This window comes from Eublepharis macularius, chromosome 2 (genome assembly GCF_028583425.1).
Source record: "Eublepharis macularius isolate TG4126 chromosome 2, MPM_Emac_v1.0, whole genome shotgun sequence".
Classification (NCBI taxonomy): domain Eukaryota; kingdom Metazoa; phylum Chordata; class Lepidosauria; order Squamata; family Eublepharidae; genus Eublepharis; species Eublepharis macularius.
Window position 1 is genome coordinate 164,465,611 of NC_072791.1, and position 15,981 is coordinate 164,481,591.

Sequence of the window (15,981 nt, forward strand, 5' to 3'; positions counted from 1 at the left end):
GCTTCGCGAAGGGAGCGCGTGGCTGGCACCGCCTCCTCCCGCGTGGATGGGAGGAGGCTCGGCGGATAGTGGCGGTGGAGGAAGAGAAGAAGAAGAGGGGAGTTGTGGTTGACCTGGTGCGCGCGCGGAGAGGCGCGCGCGATGAACGGGGCGGCCCCGCCGCTCTTTGACTGCAAGGAGCGCGCGCTGCTGCTGGGCGACAGTTTTGAGAGGAAGCCGCGCTGTGCCTTCCACACCGTGCGATGTGAGTGGAGAGCAGGGGAGGGGGTCGGCGGGACTAGAATTCTCCGAGCCGGGTTCGAGTGAGACGGGCGGGGTCTTCGCGGGGCGGCTGGGAGAAGCCTCAGAGTGGGCAGGCAGGTGAAGAGCGGGCGCGAGAGGGGGAAACGTTCGCTCGCTTTGCCCGCAAGCCCATTTCGGCGTTGCTTGCCGATGTCAACCTCCGTGTGAGGAAAAAAGGCGTACAAGTGACCTGAGTCTAAAACAAACACCGAAGATTAAATTAAAGCCTCGGAGAAGGAGGAGGAGCTGGTGTGAGCCTCAGGAGATCATAACCAGGTGGCGGCGCGAGGTAGAATTGCTTTGGATGAGGGGAGGTGGTGCTTAAGGAGAACGTTTTGGGAAGTGACAGCCACTCCGGGGCTGGATTTTCATTTTTTTAAAAAGTAGGTTATTACGGTACTTGTTAACTTTTTATAATGTTAGCTGTATTTTGTTTAGAAAAACCTGAGGCATCGTGATCTCGTTTTTCAACATCAGTATAATGCACACTTTTTAAAAGCAGGATTTGAGTCCAGCGGCACCTTAGAGACCAACAAGGTTTTCAGGGTAGAAGCATTCGAGAGTCAGCGCTCCCTTCCTTGGATACTTTCAGAAGCGAGCTCTGACTCGCGAAATCTTGTTGGTCTCTAAGGTGCCACTGGATTCAAATCCTGCTGTTCTACTGCAAATCAACACAGCTACCCACCTAAAACTATTTTTAAAAGTGTTGTCTGTAAAGGGATAATAGTGTTTTTAATTTTTTTATTCCAGAACTCACAATCAAAGCAAGAATAAAAAAGTAGTTTCATGCAGAATAGTTAGATGGATAGCAGTGTTGGCCTGCAGTAAAACAGCAGGATTTTGGTGCCACTGGACTAAAATCCTGTAGTTTCATACAAAAATACTTCCAGTTGAAATACATCAGAACTACCAAATTTGTTCAACATACAGTTCAATGTGTGTGTGAATTCTTAAAAATGTGTGCGTGCACTTGTATACACACACATTATGGATCAACTAGGGAATGATATGTTGTGAAGTAGAAAATCTCTTGAGGTACATGGGTGTGGTTTGGGTAAATACAGCTAAAGAGATGAGTGCAGTTACCAAATATTGCCCAAATGGCAAATAATAGCTTATTGTAGCAAGAACACACTTCAGGTTGCTGGAGCTAGAAGGTTTAAAAATACACCTTTTCTTTCCCATCCTTACTGTTTTTTGTAGTTAATACATATCTTCCTCATGCTTTTGAACCCTTCATGTTCTACTCTTTATGAAGGCATATAAAACAGGTTTGTTTTGTCAAAAATCATGACATATTGATACAGTAGAAGTGGGTAAGATGTAGGTTCATATGTAAGAATTTTTATAGCTTTGAAGACCCCTTGTTCTTGTAAATAACTAGAACAGCAGTTAGGGTTCACACTGGTTTTAGCAGAGATCCACTAATCTTAGATACTGAATGGAGACTCATTTGATTCACAGCTGTATAGAAGCTAGAGATCTTCTTGTTCAGAATGTACTTAAACATGTTGTATGCTGTCAATAATTAACAGGCTTAGTTGGCAGGACTAACACCACAGTAAAAGTAAAAACTTATGATAAAAAGCTAGATATGCTTATAATTTCACAGCCTTTTAAAATGTTTTAACAATGAGAATGCAGTATTTTGAAAGACAAAAAATGGCTATATGTTATATTAGTCCCAACTCTGCTGATTGCCAGTAAATGTTCATAAATTAATATTGTCAAATTCAGACAAACAAAACAAAATAGAGTGAGGTAGTACCATCAGATTTATTGCAGATTAAATTTTTGTAGCTCTAGTCTGCACAAGTCTGCAGTACATATTAGATCTTTTTTATTGGATTATATTAAAATGCGCAGAACTAAAAAAATCCAAGTATTTTTAATATCTGAGTTATTTCTTCTGTCATAAAGATATGATTTGATCTTTTTCATATATCTGTTTAGAGTTGTTGTCCTCCCTGCTATAAGGGTTTAGAACAATATAAATTTGTGTTCAGACATTACTTGCCTTTTTACTTTGAAACTTGGTAATATTTTTTCTTCCTTGCATTTTAGCTTTTCCTTATTCTTTTGAATGTAAAAAATAATCTTTTTTAAATTTATTAAATGTTGATGAATTTGTTTGTCCTATAGACCAGCTGAACTTTCTACACTGTAAATGCTGCAAGTTGTTGGATAAGATCCTAACTAAACCTACATTAGAAAAGATATCAGTTGAATGAGCCAGCACTTCCCTATCTTGACTGTGAATGCATGAGTTCTTAAAAGAGTCCTAAAAAGTGTGCTCATTACTGGTTTTACTATTCTTTACATAGATGACTTCAAACCTGCATCAATTGATACATCCTGTGAAGGAGACCTTGAAGTTGGTAAAGGTGAACAAGTGACAATAACTTTGCCAAATATTGAGGTAAGAATAAATGATGAAAGAGTTTGTATATTAAGCCATGACACTTCATAGATTCAAAAAGTAATATGGCAACCACATTTTTGCAGTGGTTATGCCTGTTTCCCATGGTTAATCTACACAGTGAAAAGGACAGATGTGTTTTTCTAAATATGCATTGGGCAGCTTTTGTAAAGCTTTACAAAAGGTGTCTTAAAGTATGTAAAAACTATCTGCTCTTTAATTTGGATTTGTTTACTGTTGGGAAGTCAGTGTAACTACTGCAGATATAAATGCTGTACAAACTGTGAAATATAACTCATTTCCATGTAAGGATATTTAACTACTCAAAACCTATAGGCTAAATTAGTAGTATCACTTAAGTAAGGAAGGATATTTAAGGCTACTGCCTTTGTGAGCCATTTTGCCATATACAACTTTGGTTATCATGAATAGATCCAAAGTGAGTGAATAAAAGAGAACTTTATGTTGATATCATAACTACAATAACAAAGAGGTGTGAATAAATGATATTTGGGTAATCCAGCCTGTACTTCATTTACTCAAGTTTCTAGATATTTTAGCTCTAATTGGACTAAATGTTGAAGGAGGGTGTCTTCCACTAGAACAGAGAGGAAGTTGAAATTTGCCTGCCTTCAATCACAAAGGTAGGAATCAGCCAGCAATTTGGGTGCCCAAAAAGTGAAGCAGAACCTTTTTACTTTGAATTTTGTAGGGATAGCTCACTGCCATTCTCCATAACCTGACACATCTCCTATTGTTCCTAAATATCCAGTCTGTTATTCCCCTTATTTGCTCCAATATCTGGCCAAACAACTTTCTGCATTCTTGTTTATTGCTTATATTCATTGAGACCTAAGACTGAAAGTGAATTGTACAAGGCAGTGTGATGATTGTGTTGGTGAGATGGTCACATCAGTGTTTTGAAAGATGCCAAAATATCCTCAAATGGATAAATTGGTGCTGGTAGAGAGTGCCATCAAGTCACAGCTGACTTAGGGCAACCCCTGGTGGGATTTTCATGGCAAGAGACTTACACAGATAGTTTGCCATTGCCTGCCTCTGCAACCCTGGTCTTCGTCAGAGGTCTGCCATCCAATTAGTAACCAAGGCCAACCCTGTTTAGCTTCCAAGAGCTGATGAGATCAGTCTTGCCTGGGCTATCCAGGTCAGGACAATTGATAGATTACGTAGCTAAAATTATATATTCTTGTAATGATTGGACAGGAGGAAGTAGCATGCTGTCAGGAAGTTCTTTGGTGACATGTTGGTTGGGTGGAATTTCAAAAACAAGTGGATAGTTCCATCTGTGGTAACAGTTGATTGCAGTTGCTGATGCCAACAAGAACTTGCTCTTTGACTATAACTTCAAAGTTGGAGGAATGTGCTAGTTAAGAAGAGCTGAAATTTTATATAGTTATGACATGCTAAAGAGAATGAGTCACTTCTTTTTCACACACTTGCACGCCCCATTGTCTGAATTTAAACTCGTAAAAAACCTTGGAAGTACAAAAAAGGTTGCTTTTGTTGTTAAGATTTTAATAGTAAGGTTGCAATTTTTGTGGTCAGATTTCTTCGTAATCTATTCAGTAGCAAAGAGTGGCATTTTATAATCATGAATGCTCTTGGAGCATTGTTGTGAAATCTACAGTCTTTAATTGTGAAATGAACAGCTGTTTGCCTTAGGAGAATTGCAGCTCTACAATTGCCTATAGTAGCAGTATTTTTTCTCATTTTTTAAAAAGGGTTCAACTGCACCAGTAACAGTTTTCAAGGGCTCCAAGAAGCCATACCAAAAAGAATGCATATTGATTATTAACCACGATACTGGAGAATGTCGGCTTGAGAAACTGAGTAGCAACATCACTGTGAAGAAGACCAGGTGGGTGAAAGCTGCTCTTTACTCATTATGAAAATGCTACAGTTATAACTAGATTCAGAAACGGCTGAAACGGAACATCTTTAACCAAACACTTCTTTAGCCTTCTTACTCCAAATATATATCATGTATTTCTTTGGAGGAAAAGTGCATTTGTTTCTTAAGGCTAGGTTTAAGCATTAAAGCCTTGGATGGAGCCCTGTATTTCTGTCTTACCCTATCTTCCCACCAAGGGAACTTTCTCTAACCAGTTTCCCAGGACATGCTTGAGATCTCCGAAGAACCTACATCCAGACAAATGTAGCATTCGCCCTATGGATGAGACAGATATGTTGAACCAAATGCTACGCAGCTTTCAATAGGCTGTGCTTTGAACAAAACTATTTTTATGAAGCATACGTCACTTTTAATCCATGCCATTCCTGCTTAATAACTGATGTTTTTCCTGCGACTTTGCACACTGAGATGTTACATGAGGATGATGTGCTAATAAATTGGCTTGTGTTATGATGAACTGGAAGATTTTTGTTTCTGGAATGAGATTTTCTTAGCTTCCTCTCCTGCTGCTGCCCAAATAGGCCCCTGAAATGCTGCTCATTGGGGAGCTGCAGCAGGAGGGAGGAGGCAAGAAAATTGTATTTTGCAGATGGAAATCCTTCTGCCCACAGAAACACTCCATTGACTCCAGCCTGTTCTTTCCTTCTTTGACTGCCACTAGTGAAAAGTGAGATAGAAGTTTGAAACCATCTAATTGACACTATAATAATTGGATTTTAGCCTTTGTTCAATCCAAATAGTTAGTTTGTATTTAAAAAAAACATAGAACAGTTCACAAAACTTAAAGTAAAACTTTATTCTTTGAAGACATCTGAAAATTCTAACCCTTTCATACAGAGGTGAAGGAAGCAGTAAGGTCCAGTCTCGTATTGAACAGCAGCAACAACTAATGAGAAATGCAAATAAGATATCAAACAGTGTTAAATGTTCTACATCAAAAGAAAAGATGTCTCCAACTTCTATGGATGATATTGAAAGAGGTAAATTATAGCTACATCTCTTTACTTTAAACTTATGCAGAGACTTAAAATTGCTCTCAGTGTGTAATTTCAGTATTTCAGGATTGCAGTGTGACTACAGTGCTCTGCAGCGGTTACATTGTATTATATTGTATTACATTCATGTGGAGGGAAAGCTTGCCAGCCATGCATTTCAGTAGCACAATGTGTATGACTGTTGTATAATGTGATTTGGATAACGCGGATTTTCCTTGCAGGTATAGCCTCCATTCATGTGAAAAGGAGCCACAGTTAACATGTTATGCAATCACGCTCACAAAACTGAAGCTGGTGAGCTCCCACTCCATGTCAATGCAATATAATATCTGCTGAAAATTCTTACCACCTCAGTGATGACAAATCTGCATCTCTGCACATATTTAAACTTTCATAAAGAATGTTGTTCCATACAAAATGCCTTGTAAATAGAAAACTGGTGTGTCAGAAGGTCTGGTTTTTTTTGTGGAAAAAAATTGGCTTTGGATGCAGGGGCATTAATAATATGAGCCCCCAATTCAATCTTAAGTATAGCAGCTTAGTCACAGGATGACCAGTAAAAACTAGGTCTATATTACTGTTTTCTAAACCTATCCTTGACTTGGAGTATTGCAAAGAAAGCATCAGCAGAATCAGTCCTTTGAATAATATAACAGAGTTCAGTATAATTCTCTGGGTTGTTGTTGCTGGCAGGGCCAGCGCCACCAGTGAGGCAGGCGCCGCGCAGCCGGAGGGGGTGCGGGGGGGCAGAGGTGCGCACCACGGAGCTGGCATGCCTGGCCCACAGCTGCTGCTGCAGCCGACCAGCTCTGCACCACCGCCACTCCCACATGCCCCCAGCCGGGCGCAGCAGCCACGGGCCAGGTACGGCAGGTGGCTGGAGTGGCATGTGGAGCGTGGGCAGCCTCCTTGCGCTGCCCCAGCCACCCGCCAGCCACGGGTGGATGTCGTCACGCAGTCCAGGGGCGTGTGTGCGCGCTGCGCGCATGCACAGGAGGGTGGCCACAAGCGCCAGAAACCCTGGCGCCACCGGTGGTTGCTGGTGATTTATCACCCATTTGTTAAATTACAGGTTATGCGTTTCAGAACTAAACTGGCATCTCCTTCACTGACATGTAGCACAGGACAAATAAGTAGTATCTTCACTGCAGATTTCAGATGTATGTTTTAACCAAATTTGATGATAATATTGCTTAAGGGGATGTCAAAATCATTTGTAACTTGTAAATTTAAAAAGTGTTAAAGCATACTTATGTAATGTTTCCCCCCCCCCTCCCCACTACAGATGAATGGATTTAGGTAACAGTGACAGCACTGCTCCCCATTAGAGCCTATCATTTCCACGCGCGCTCCTGGAAATGCGTGATGAAGTCACTCCCGGAAGTGATGTCACTTCCTGGAACCCAGCACAATGCATTACGATGAGATAAATGTTAGTAAGTTTGGAAAATTACACTATTAATGAGAAAGGGTTTTTTTTTCCTTTCTGAATCCTCTACAAAATGTGAAATCTTCCATTCCCTTTCCCAAACATTTCATTTCTTTGGAATCATATTTTAAAGGAGGGGGCCTCTAAAAATCCAAAACCCATCTCACAAATCTAAATTCTAACAGATTCCCTCTGCCAGCATAGAAAAAAAATTCTAAAACTTCCTCAAAATTCCACTGAGTCTGAAATTCCTAATCTAATGAATATTGAATTTTCAAATTTTCAGGGAGGGTTTTGTTTTACTGGAGCAATTCAAAATTAGATACTCAACTTTAGCTGCATTAGAGTTATACTTAGTTTAAAATGGCTTTTTTTGTTGCCTGCCAACTCTACCTTACCAATGGCTAAGCTGTTGTGACATTGTGAAATGCTCATAAATATTCCAAGGTCCCAGACAAACAATATTCATAAAAACTTCCTTAGCACCCCTATGTCCACTGCAATGTTAATCAGCTGAGGGTGGGGAGAACCATTTGAGTTACAGCTATTAAGACATATGAACACCTATATGCTGATGAATATATTGATGAAAGCCTTCTGTGACTTGGATGCAGCTATCCATTCCTAGCATAAAACGGGAATAACCATAACTGATATTTTAACTAATATAAATAACCATAACTGATATATTTAACTAACACAGAACCAATCTGCTTTCAAAAGCTGTGAGAACCATAACAATGTCAACTTCAGTCAAGAAAAAATGAAAGAAACACACACACACACAGCCTCACTCACTTCCATGAAAAGAAAGCAGAATGAACTCAAAGCAGCACACACACACAGAAACCCCTGAATGAAATGGAAAGCAAAATGAACTCAAAGCAGCTAAACCTCCTCTGCAAAGCCAACCCCAGCAGCTATGCTTTCTCTCTCACTCAAGAATGAAAAAAGCAGAATGAACTCAAAGCAGCTTACCCTCCTCTGCAGAGCCCCGCCGGGTCCCAGCTCACTCTCTCTCTCATACACAGAGAAATGGAAAAAAACCAGAATCAACTCAAAGCAGCTAAGCATCCTCTGCAGGGCCGAAGGAGGAAGGAATCACATGGGCAGATTCTAGAGCTTCCAGAACAGCGTTTTGGAGCATTCCCCCTCAAAAAAAGCCCTGCCCCTTTTCTGTTTCTTCTCTTGATTTGCTTTGGTAATGGTCCTACCCATTATGGGTAGGACCTACTTCTGAAAATACTTGATAATTGATGAAGGTTTTAATGGAAGTACCTGGTGGTTGGCATATTTCTGCTAGTTACATATTACACTCATACATTAAAAATTTCCTTCATAAGGATAGGATGAATGGGTTACATGTGAACTTAACTACTTTGCAAAAATAATTATTTTACTTGTCTAAATACACCTTTCAGTTATCTTGGTTAATCAGGTGACTAGATCTTCACAATTGCCTTAGAGTTAGATAGGTCTAATACAGGAGAAGGTTCAAATATTGTTTCATTTTACAAAATAAACCCTGGGCTATGGTAGGTAAATTAGCTGCAAAATCCTCTCGAAAGTAATGCTATATACTTTCTTCTGAGAAGATTTAGTTCTTGGTAGGAACATTTTATTAATTCAGGTATGCTAAACTACTCACTAGGGATGTGCATCCTGAAAGATTTGGGTTTACCTGAAATGGGGGAAAAATTCGGAAATACCACAATTCCTAAGCTGCAAGCCGCTTTGGAATTATGGTATTTTACTCACTTCAGTATGCTCTGTAAATATTCAGAGCATACTGAAGTGAGGGGGAGCAACTTCCTCACCTCCCACCCCCCCTGGGGCAACCCCTCCACCCCACCCACTTACCTTGCCAGAGGGGGAGGAGGAAGGTGATCAGCTGGGCGGGGGGCACTGCCGCGGCAGCACAAGGCTGCGACCGCCTGGAGCCAGCCGGCTCCTCTGCTGCCGCACCGCCTCCTGAGCATGCAGGGCGGTGGGGAAGGCTGGAGCCGCCGCCTCTGGCCCTTCCTGCCCCTCAAATGGCTGCGATGCTGCTGTGGCCATTTGAGGGGGAGGAAGGGCTTTCTCCGCCGCTCTGTGGCCCCACTGGCGGCAGGGAGGGCCGGAGCCACTGCTGCCAGCAACGCTGGCTGCAAAGGTAAGTGGGGGCGGGTGGGGGACTGGGGCTGGGGTGATGTTTAAAGGGCCCCGTCGCTGCTTGCCTGCAAGTGGCGGCGGGGCCCTTTAAACTCAGCCCCAAAGCTTTCTGAAGCATTACAAATGCTTCGGAAAGCTTTGATTCGGGATTTCCAAATCAGGGCCAGCATGCCCGAATCTCTACAGATCGGGTCCGATTCAGGCATTTTTTACTAATCGGATTCCCGAACCGCACATACCTACTTCTCATGGGAAGCATGAAGGTGAGGAAGGTGTTAATTGGTTTGTGAATTAATGCTGGCAGGTGGTAGTTGTGTTTATTGATGGTAAATGCATCCTTGTGAGGCAGGAATACAATGGGAAAGGATTTTTTATGTAACTCTTCTTTGCAGCTAAATTCTGACTAGAAAGCCTTGTCATTTAATTCCCTAACCAGCCACTTAAAAGAACCCAGAACTTCAGGCACATTAAAACTGACAGTTTTCTCTAGGGTTGGTTAGTTCAGTTGCAACTTGTTCTGAGTGAATCATCAGTTCCCAAAAGCAGTCCCCCATTACACATGCACATGCTGTCAATTACATCATTGCACATGAAACATGTTATCTGATAAGTTTCCTGCTTAGTTTTAGTTTTTATGCAAGGTCATAAAAGTGAAAAGACCTAGGGAAACTTGTACATTCTGATAAGGAAATCAGTGCATATAGATCACTGAAACAATGTTGATATAAAAACATTCATGTAAAGTTGAGAAAAGAAACATATTAGGCTAGTAAAGGTTCTTGCAAGCATTGTGTTCTGATTTTCTGCTAGTCCTTTATTTTCTCCACCCACTGCTTCAATTGTATCTTATTTAATTATTTCCCTGAATATTGGGAAGCAAGATAGATATTAAGCAAAAGCAAGTCTTGAGATAGACATTAATAATTAGATAGATATTTAAGTATGGCTGCCACAGGCTGAAGCAGCCATCTGAATACACTCATTCACACGGCCACTTCAGCCTGTGACAGTCATACTCAGTCATGTTAACTTTCACCCATATGACCGGGTACTAGGCTGGTTATGTAAAAACAATTCTAAGTCTGGATTGGCTTTTTGCTTTCCAGTGCAAAAGGTTGAAAGGCTTTGGTTGTTATGGTGTGGCAGTTGGAGTGTGATTATTGACGTCAATTTTCATGTGACTAACTCATCTGTTAGCTGTGCAAGTATGGTCTACTAAATAGCTACTGCCATAGCTGTAATAATTTGATTAAAAGGCTGGTGGAGTAAGACTTGTTGCCTAATGGGGTTGTGCTACAGTCTGGTATCTTCTTTCTTCTCCCCCTTCTCCCAAGCCAGAGATCCCTTTATACCCAAGAAGCAGCAAATGTACAATTTTTTTAAAAATCCCACCCAGCATCCTAGGAGTTTAGGACAGCATGCATTACATTTCTGCTCTTGAATACTTGCCAGGTAGGTTAGGCTGACCTTCATGAGAGCGTGAAGAGTTTCATAGTTTAAGATTGGCATGCTATCCACTGTACTACATTAGCAAAAATATAAACAAGATAGAAAAATCTACTTGTTAGCTCATTGCCTGTTTAACATCAGTATACATTTCTTATTTATCTGTAGAATCTTAACATTGTATATTGGGAATATAAAAATAATCAACTGTGTCCTCTTCATCTTGGTTGGAAATCCTAACTTTTGTCACTTAAATCTTACTTTCAGAGCTCAAGGCAGAAGCTAAAATTATAGAGCAGATGAGTAGCTCTGATAGTTCATCAGAATCAAAGAGTTCTTCATCCTCTTCAAGCAGCGAAAATAGTTCTAGTGATTCAGAAGATGAAAAACCATCCCTTCCCTTGTCAATGCCACGCCTACAAACACAGCTTCCTGTGTCTGCTGTATCACAGCAGAACCTCCATGATGTGGATACCGGATATAGCAGAAGTAAAGAGAACAGTGGACACCTGATGAACACATTGCGTAAGTACATGAGCAGAATACCTTGTTAGACTTGGACTTCAGGCACTAAAAAGGAAATCACATTGTTGTGTAATTCATGAAATTTAAACCATCTCTAGATATGAGGGTTTGGAGTATTGAGGTATGGATTAAGAAGCTGGGATAAAAACTGTTTTGACCACATACTAAATTAGAGCTTGTGCTATTTACAATACGTCACAAATGACTTTGGCTTCTTCAGGGTTGTATACCCTGAGATTAAAAGCCAGTAATTTGTACTAGGTCCAAATTCCACTTTCCTCAATAAGAACTATTCAGTCATCTGGTACACTATGATCTACCTTCCACTGAACCACAGAATGGAGGTGGAAATAGGCTGTCCTAAAAAGTTTTCTATACGATCACCTTAAGGATTGGTGGGGTTCATTTGAAGAAAGCTGGTTTGTTTTATAGAGTGCATGTAAAACTACTTTGTTCCCAGCATGTGAAAACTTAATGTTGCCAGTCTGTGCTAGGATCCTATAAGTACAATATTTTGTACAGTTAAATGAATAAATCACTTTATTTTTCACTGGAAATAAAATGTATATAACTGTCCAAGACTGCAACTATAATGTTATCCTTTGGAAAGCATGGGAACCATAATTTCTTTTGTATTTTGATTATTTAAATAATGTCAGTATTCAGTTAATGAAGTCAGATTCTTGTTAGCGCTCTGGCCAGTCCAAGGTACTTGTTTGAAAACCGTTGACTTATGGCAGCTCAATGCATTGTGGTTGTGGAAACATCCAGGCAGTAGACTGTGCTTCTGCAAGTATTAAATCTGCATGTTTGAGCATCTTTAAATACAAATGTAGAAGCATCTGTGAATTGAGGTTTTAAAATGCAAATACAGTGTCTTTAAAGATGAGAGCGTATGAATTAGTTAATTAAATGACAAAGTAGTTCAACTTCTGTTAATACTAACTTTTCCTCACCTTTCTATTTTAAAATCTTATTTTTATTGAAATTGTCACTGATATCCAACAGGGAAGCCGGTCTCTCTTCCTTCTGTTTACATAGAAGCATATTACAATATGTATTGAGGTATTGGTGGTAACATGTAAATAAAGGCTAATTTAGAGATTAATTGTAAATAACTTTTGTTTTCAAAAGTGTTTACAGTCCAATCTGGCAGAACTCTGTAAGCATGCCTTCCTGCCCTCCACCCTTGCTGATCTGTTGTCTTAAATTGCCACTCAAAACACTTAATGCCATGACTCATGATAAAACATCTTTTGCAAACTTTATCAAAATGAAATGCAGTTAGACAAAACTACTAATTTGTCATAACTGTAAAGGAATTTTTATGTAAGTAGAGCATAATTTATATTTTTGTTGATGTAGGAAGGAAAAGGTAATAAGTGCTTTCTTAACAAAGGAAAATATAACTTTATATAATGCTCTTTGTATGCAAACTCGCAAATAGTATTTCAGAAGAGGGTATGATGATAAGTTACATAATGTAGTCAGAATTATAATGAAAGTTACTGTAAGTTTACATTGAGAAGTTGTCTTGGAGTTTTAAAAATATGTGGAAAATGTGATCTTTTTGTCCATTATAATGTAAAACTATAGCATTAATATTGTTTAAAAAGCAAATTGAGGCTTTTCCTTCCATATGGTTGCAGTGTGGGCACAAGTGGCATAAATTTACCATTCATTGACTGAACATGATTTGCAGTTCAGTTTCATTGCTGCATTCTGACTTTTTTGCTCCAAGTATTTCTTACTGGCAAAAAATTCTGCTTTCTAGCATGGAAAGGCAGGCAAATATTAGTGACAGTTGTAGTTTAGTTGGTCATATGTTCAAAGTTTTTGAAGTTGGCATAAGGAACTGCTAACCTATGTGCTGTTTCAAAGTAGGGTTTTGATTAGATTCACTGCTCAATGGAGAGAAACAAAGTTGATACTTTGACTTTTCTTTAATTTTAGGGAGTGATCTTCAGTTAAGTGAATCTGGAAGCGACAGTGATGACTGAGAACGTTTTGGGATTATAGAGATGCATCACCTCCCTTGTTCAAGATGTGAAGGCAATTGTTTTGCACTAAGTTTATACTGACCAAGATAGAAGAATGTTACCAACTGGGACAATAAAGTTGACTTAATTTTTTCTGCATCTGTCATTTGGAAGCAAGTTCAGCAACATTCCATTTTCTATAAGTTATTTTAACATAGTTCTGCCAAATATCTGAATTTGGTATTCATTCTTTTTAGACAGACTCAGAGTCTAGCCTTCACAACTACCTCCTGTACTTAAAATTTCAGTCAGCTAATTACTATGTATAGGGTAGACATAGAGAAAGTTCTTGTTTATAATAAACACATTTTTGATTAAGGTTTACTTGAGAACCTTTCTGTGTTTGTGTAAGTAGAGAACAAGCTGTTGAGATCTATATTTTTATTCTTGCAGCTACTTACGTTAATGAAATTGCCAAACAATATGGCCATCTATCTAATAATGTGGTGTAATTGTTCAGCAATAGCATTTATAAATGATTACTTTTGTTGCAGTACAGGTTTTAGTCTGTAGTCTATCAAATGTGACTTGATAGGCTTTGGTCTTTTCTAATACATTTTGAGCAGCTCATAGTTGCTTCATTTTGCTAGCTAAAGTAGGTAGTTATACAACATAAGTTCAGATCAACACATTCCTTTGGTAAGATTTCACAAACTTAATAAAATATTTATCATTTCAATGTGAGGTATTGTTTTTATTAGATCCTTTTCCCATGTTGGCATAATGCAGAGTGCTCCTTATATCTTCCTAACTCCAGAAAAACCAGTATTAGAACCTTTGCTACATAATGTGAATGCAATTTTGTACTGCTTTCCCTGCATCCTTATATAGGACATTACTCATACACATATGAAGGGTTCCTGTGTGAATGATACTTCTAGGTTACAAATGACATTGCTTGGTTGGTGGCTTTTAAGTAAGGAATAGCCTCCAAGTAGCTTCATGGAAGCAATTATAAGATCAGTTCATAGATATTCTTTTTACTGCTATTTTTTCAAGGATGTATGCAAACTGCTGGGGGGATCTTGTGTTTTCTGCTACCCCCCCCCCTCATCTGTGCTGAAGTTTGTGCACTGCGTCCTATCCTGCTCTACATCCTCAAGACAAAGCACTAGTTCAGCATAATACAGCTGTCCCACCTATTTACACAGAAGTGGAGTTTGGTTGGCTGAGGAAGCTGTGCCTTTAGGGAGTGAGAAGGTGGGACTAAACTATTTAAGAATTGGTATAGTTCTCACAGCTGACTGAGACTATGTCAGAGTAAACATGGAGCTGTATACTATTCTGAAAGAACCACAGAACCCATCCTATGCTATCCACCTTGAGAGACCATGAGTGGACATGAAGGCATGGCAGCCTGTCTCTTCATTCTCGCAGAGAAGTCACTTGCTCAGTGTGGTTCACAAGGTAAAAGTATGACAAAAATAAGACCAAGCATAAAAATCAGTATTAAAAACCATGATAAAATATGCAAAGTTGCAGTATTAACACTAACTTCAGAAGCATAGAAACCATTTTAGTAGGGTACATAAAATAGTCATAAAATAGACTCGAGGAAGGCTATTAAAAATAACTAAAACACTTCATTTCAAAGACTGAGTAAAAATAAATGACTTTTTGCTTGGTCCCTAAAAGCAAAGTAATTTCAGATGAGTGAGGAGGGGGGCAGCATTCCAAAGTAAAACATTGAAGAAGCTCTGTCTCTAGTTGCCATCTACCTCATCTCTTTAGGCAGAGGCACAGGAAGCAGGGTTTTGGAGACAGACTAGAAAAGGTCCATGGAGTGAAGAACTCAAAGCTCCATGTTCCTTGGCTTTTCCATTTTGTTTGCTTTTAGAGGATAGAGTTCACTGGTAACTGGGCACAACAGATGCATTATTAGTTGTATTCTAAATAATGGGAAGAGCCTAGAATTGCTTGTCTACTGAAGGAAAAAAAGCTGTCAGTAGCCTTATGTCTCTTGTCAAAGATATTTAAAACATTTTTATGCTGCATTTCCACCCAGCTTAGGGTCTCCAAGTTGGCAAGTTAGCTGAGGCTTAGTTTGCTGTTTCTAATTTATAAAGAAGTCAAATTTTTGAAAAGTCATTGGATATTACTACATCCGGGTCAGGGGTGCATAAGTGGACTCAGATAGATGTACATCAAAGGAAATTATCTTAAAAAGCACTTGTTTGCTCAGTGATGTAGGAGAAGGAGCTTCCAGTTTCCATCCCATCCTGCTCTTACCAGTAGAAGGTTGGGGCTTTTTACCCCTTTTGTCTGGTATCTCGTACAGCCAGAGAAAAGGGACAAAAAGCCCTCCTGCCTCCCTTTCCACTGGCAAAAGCTGGGTAGAATGGAAACTGGAAACTCCTTTTTACAGCATCAAGCAAATGAGTCCTTTTAAAGGTAATTTCCCCCAATGTACAAGTCCAGGCATTCAACTATAATGTGTAGAGTATATAGCTTGGCCCATTGTTACGCATTAAAAAGGTAAATGATATGGGGGGTATAAAAGGCAATGTATTATGTGTGAACAGTAGCAATTTAGTATGAGGTTACAATGTGGTAGAAGCCATTTACTTCCTCAGAGTATAAGCATACCTGAAGTTAAAGCATGCCCCAAGTGCGATATTAGGGTTACGTGCTCACATAAACAGAACTTTGCTGAGGCGCTTTGGTTATGATCCAGTTTCAGAATTAAGTGACTGTTAGGGGAGGCACTTATGAATATGTTACTAATGCTGTGGTGCAGATATTGTGTAAGTATGATGAACATT

General features: G+C 39.5%; 1 protein-coding gene across 1 annotated transcript; it reads left to right on the forward strand.

Annotated features, from left to right (window-relative positions):
* The first annotated feature begins 49 nt into the window (after nt 1-49).
* On the forward strand, nt 50-13,898 carry EAF2 (ELL associated factor 2). The gene is made up of 6 exons (XM_054970856.1): nt 50-244; nt 2,607-2,701; nt 4,444-4,580; nt 5,472-5,614; nt 10,923-11,180; nt 13,134-13,898. Exons 1-6 carry the CDS (start codon nt 142-144, stop codon nt 13,178-13,180), a joined length of 783 nt encoding a protein of 260 aa, XP_054826831.1. The 5' UTR covers nt 50-141; the 3' UTR covers nt 13,181-13,898.
* Nucleotides 13,899-15,981: the final 2,083 nt, after the last annotated feature.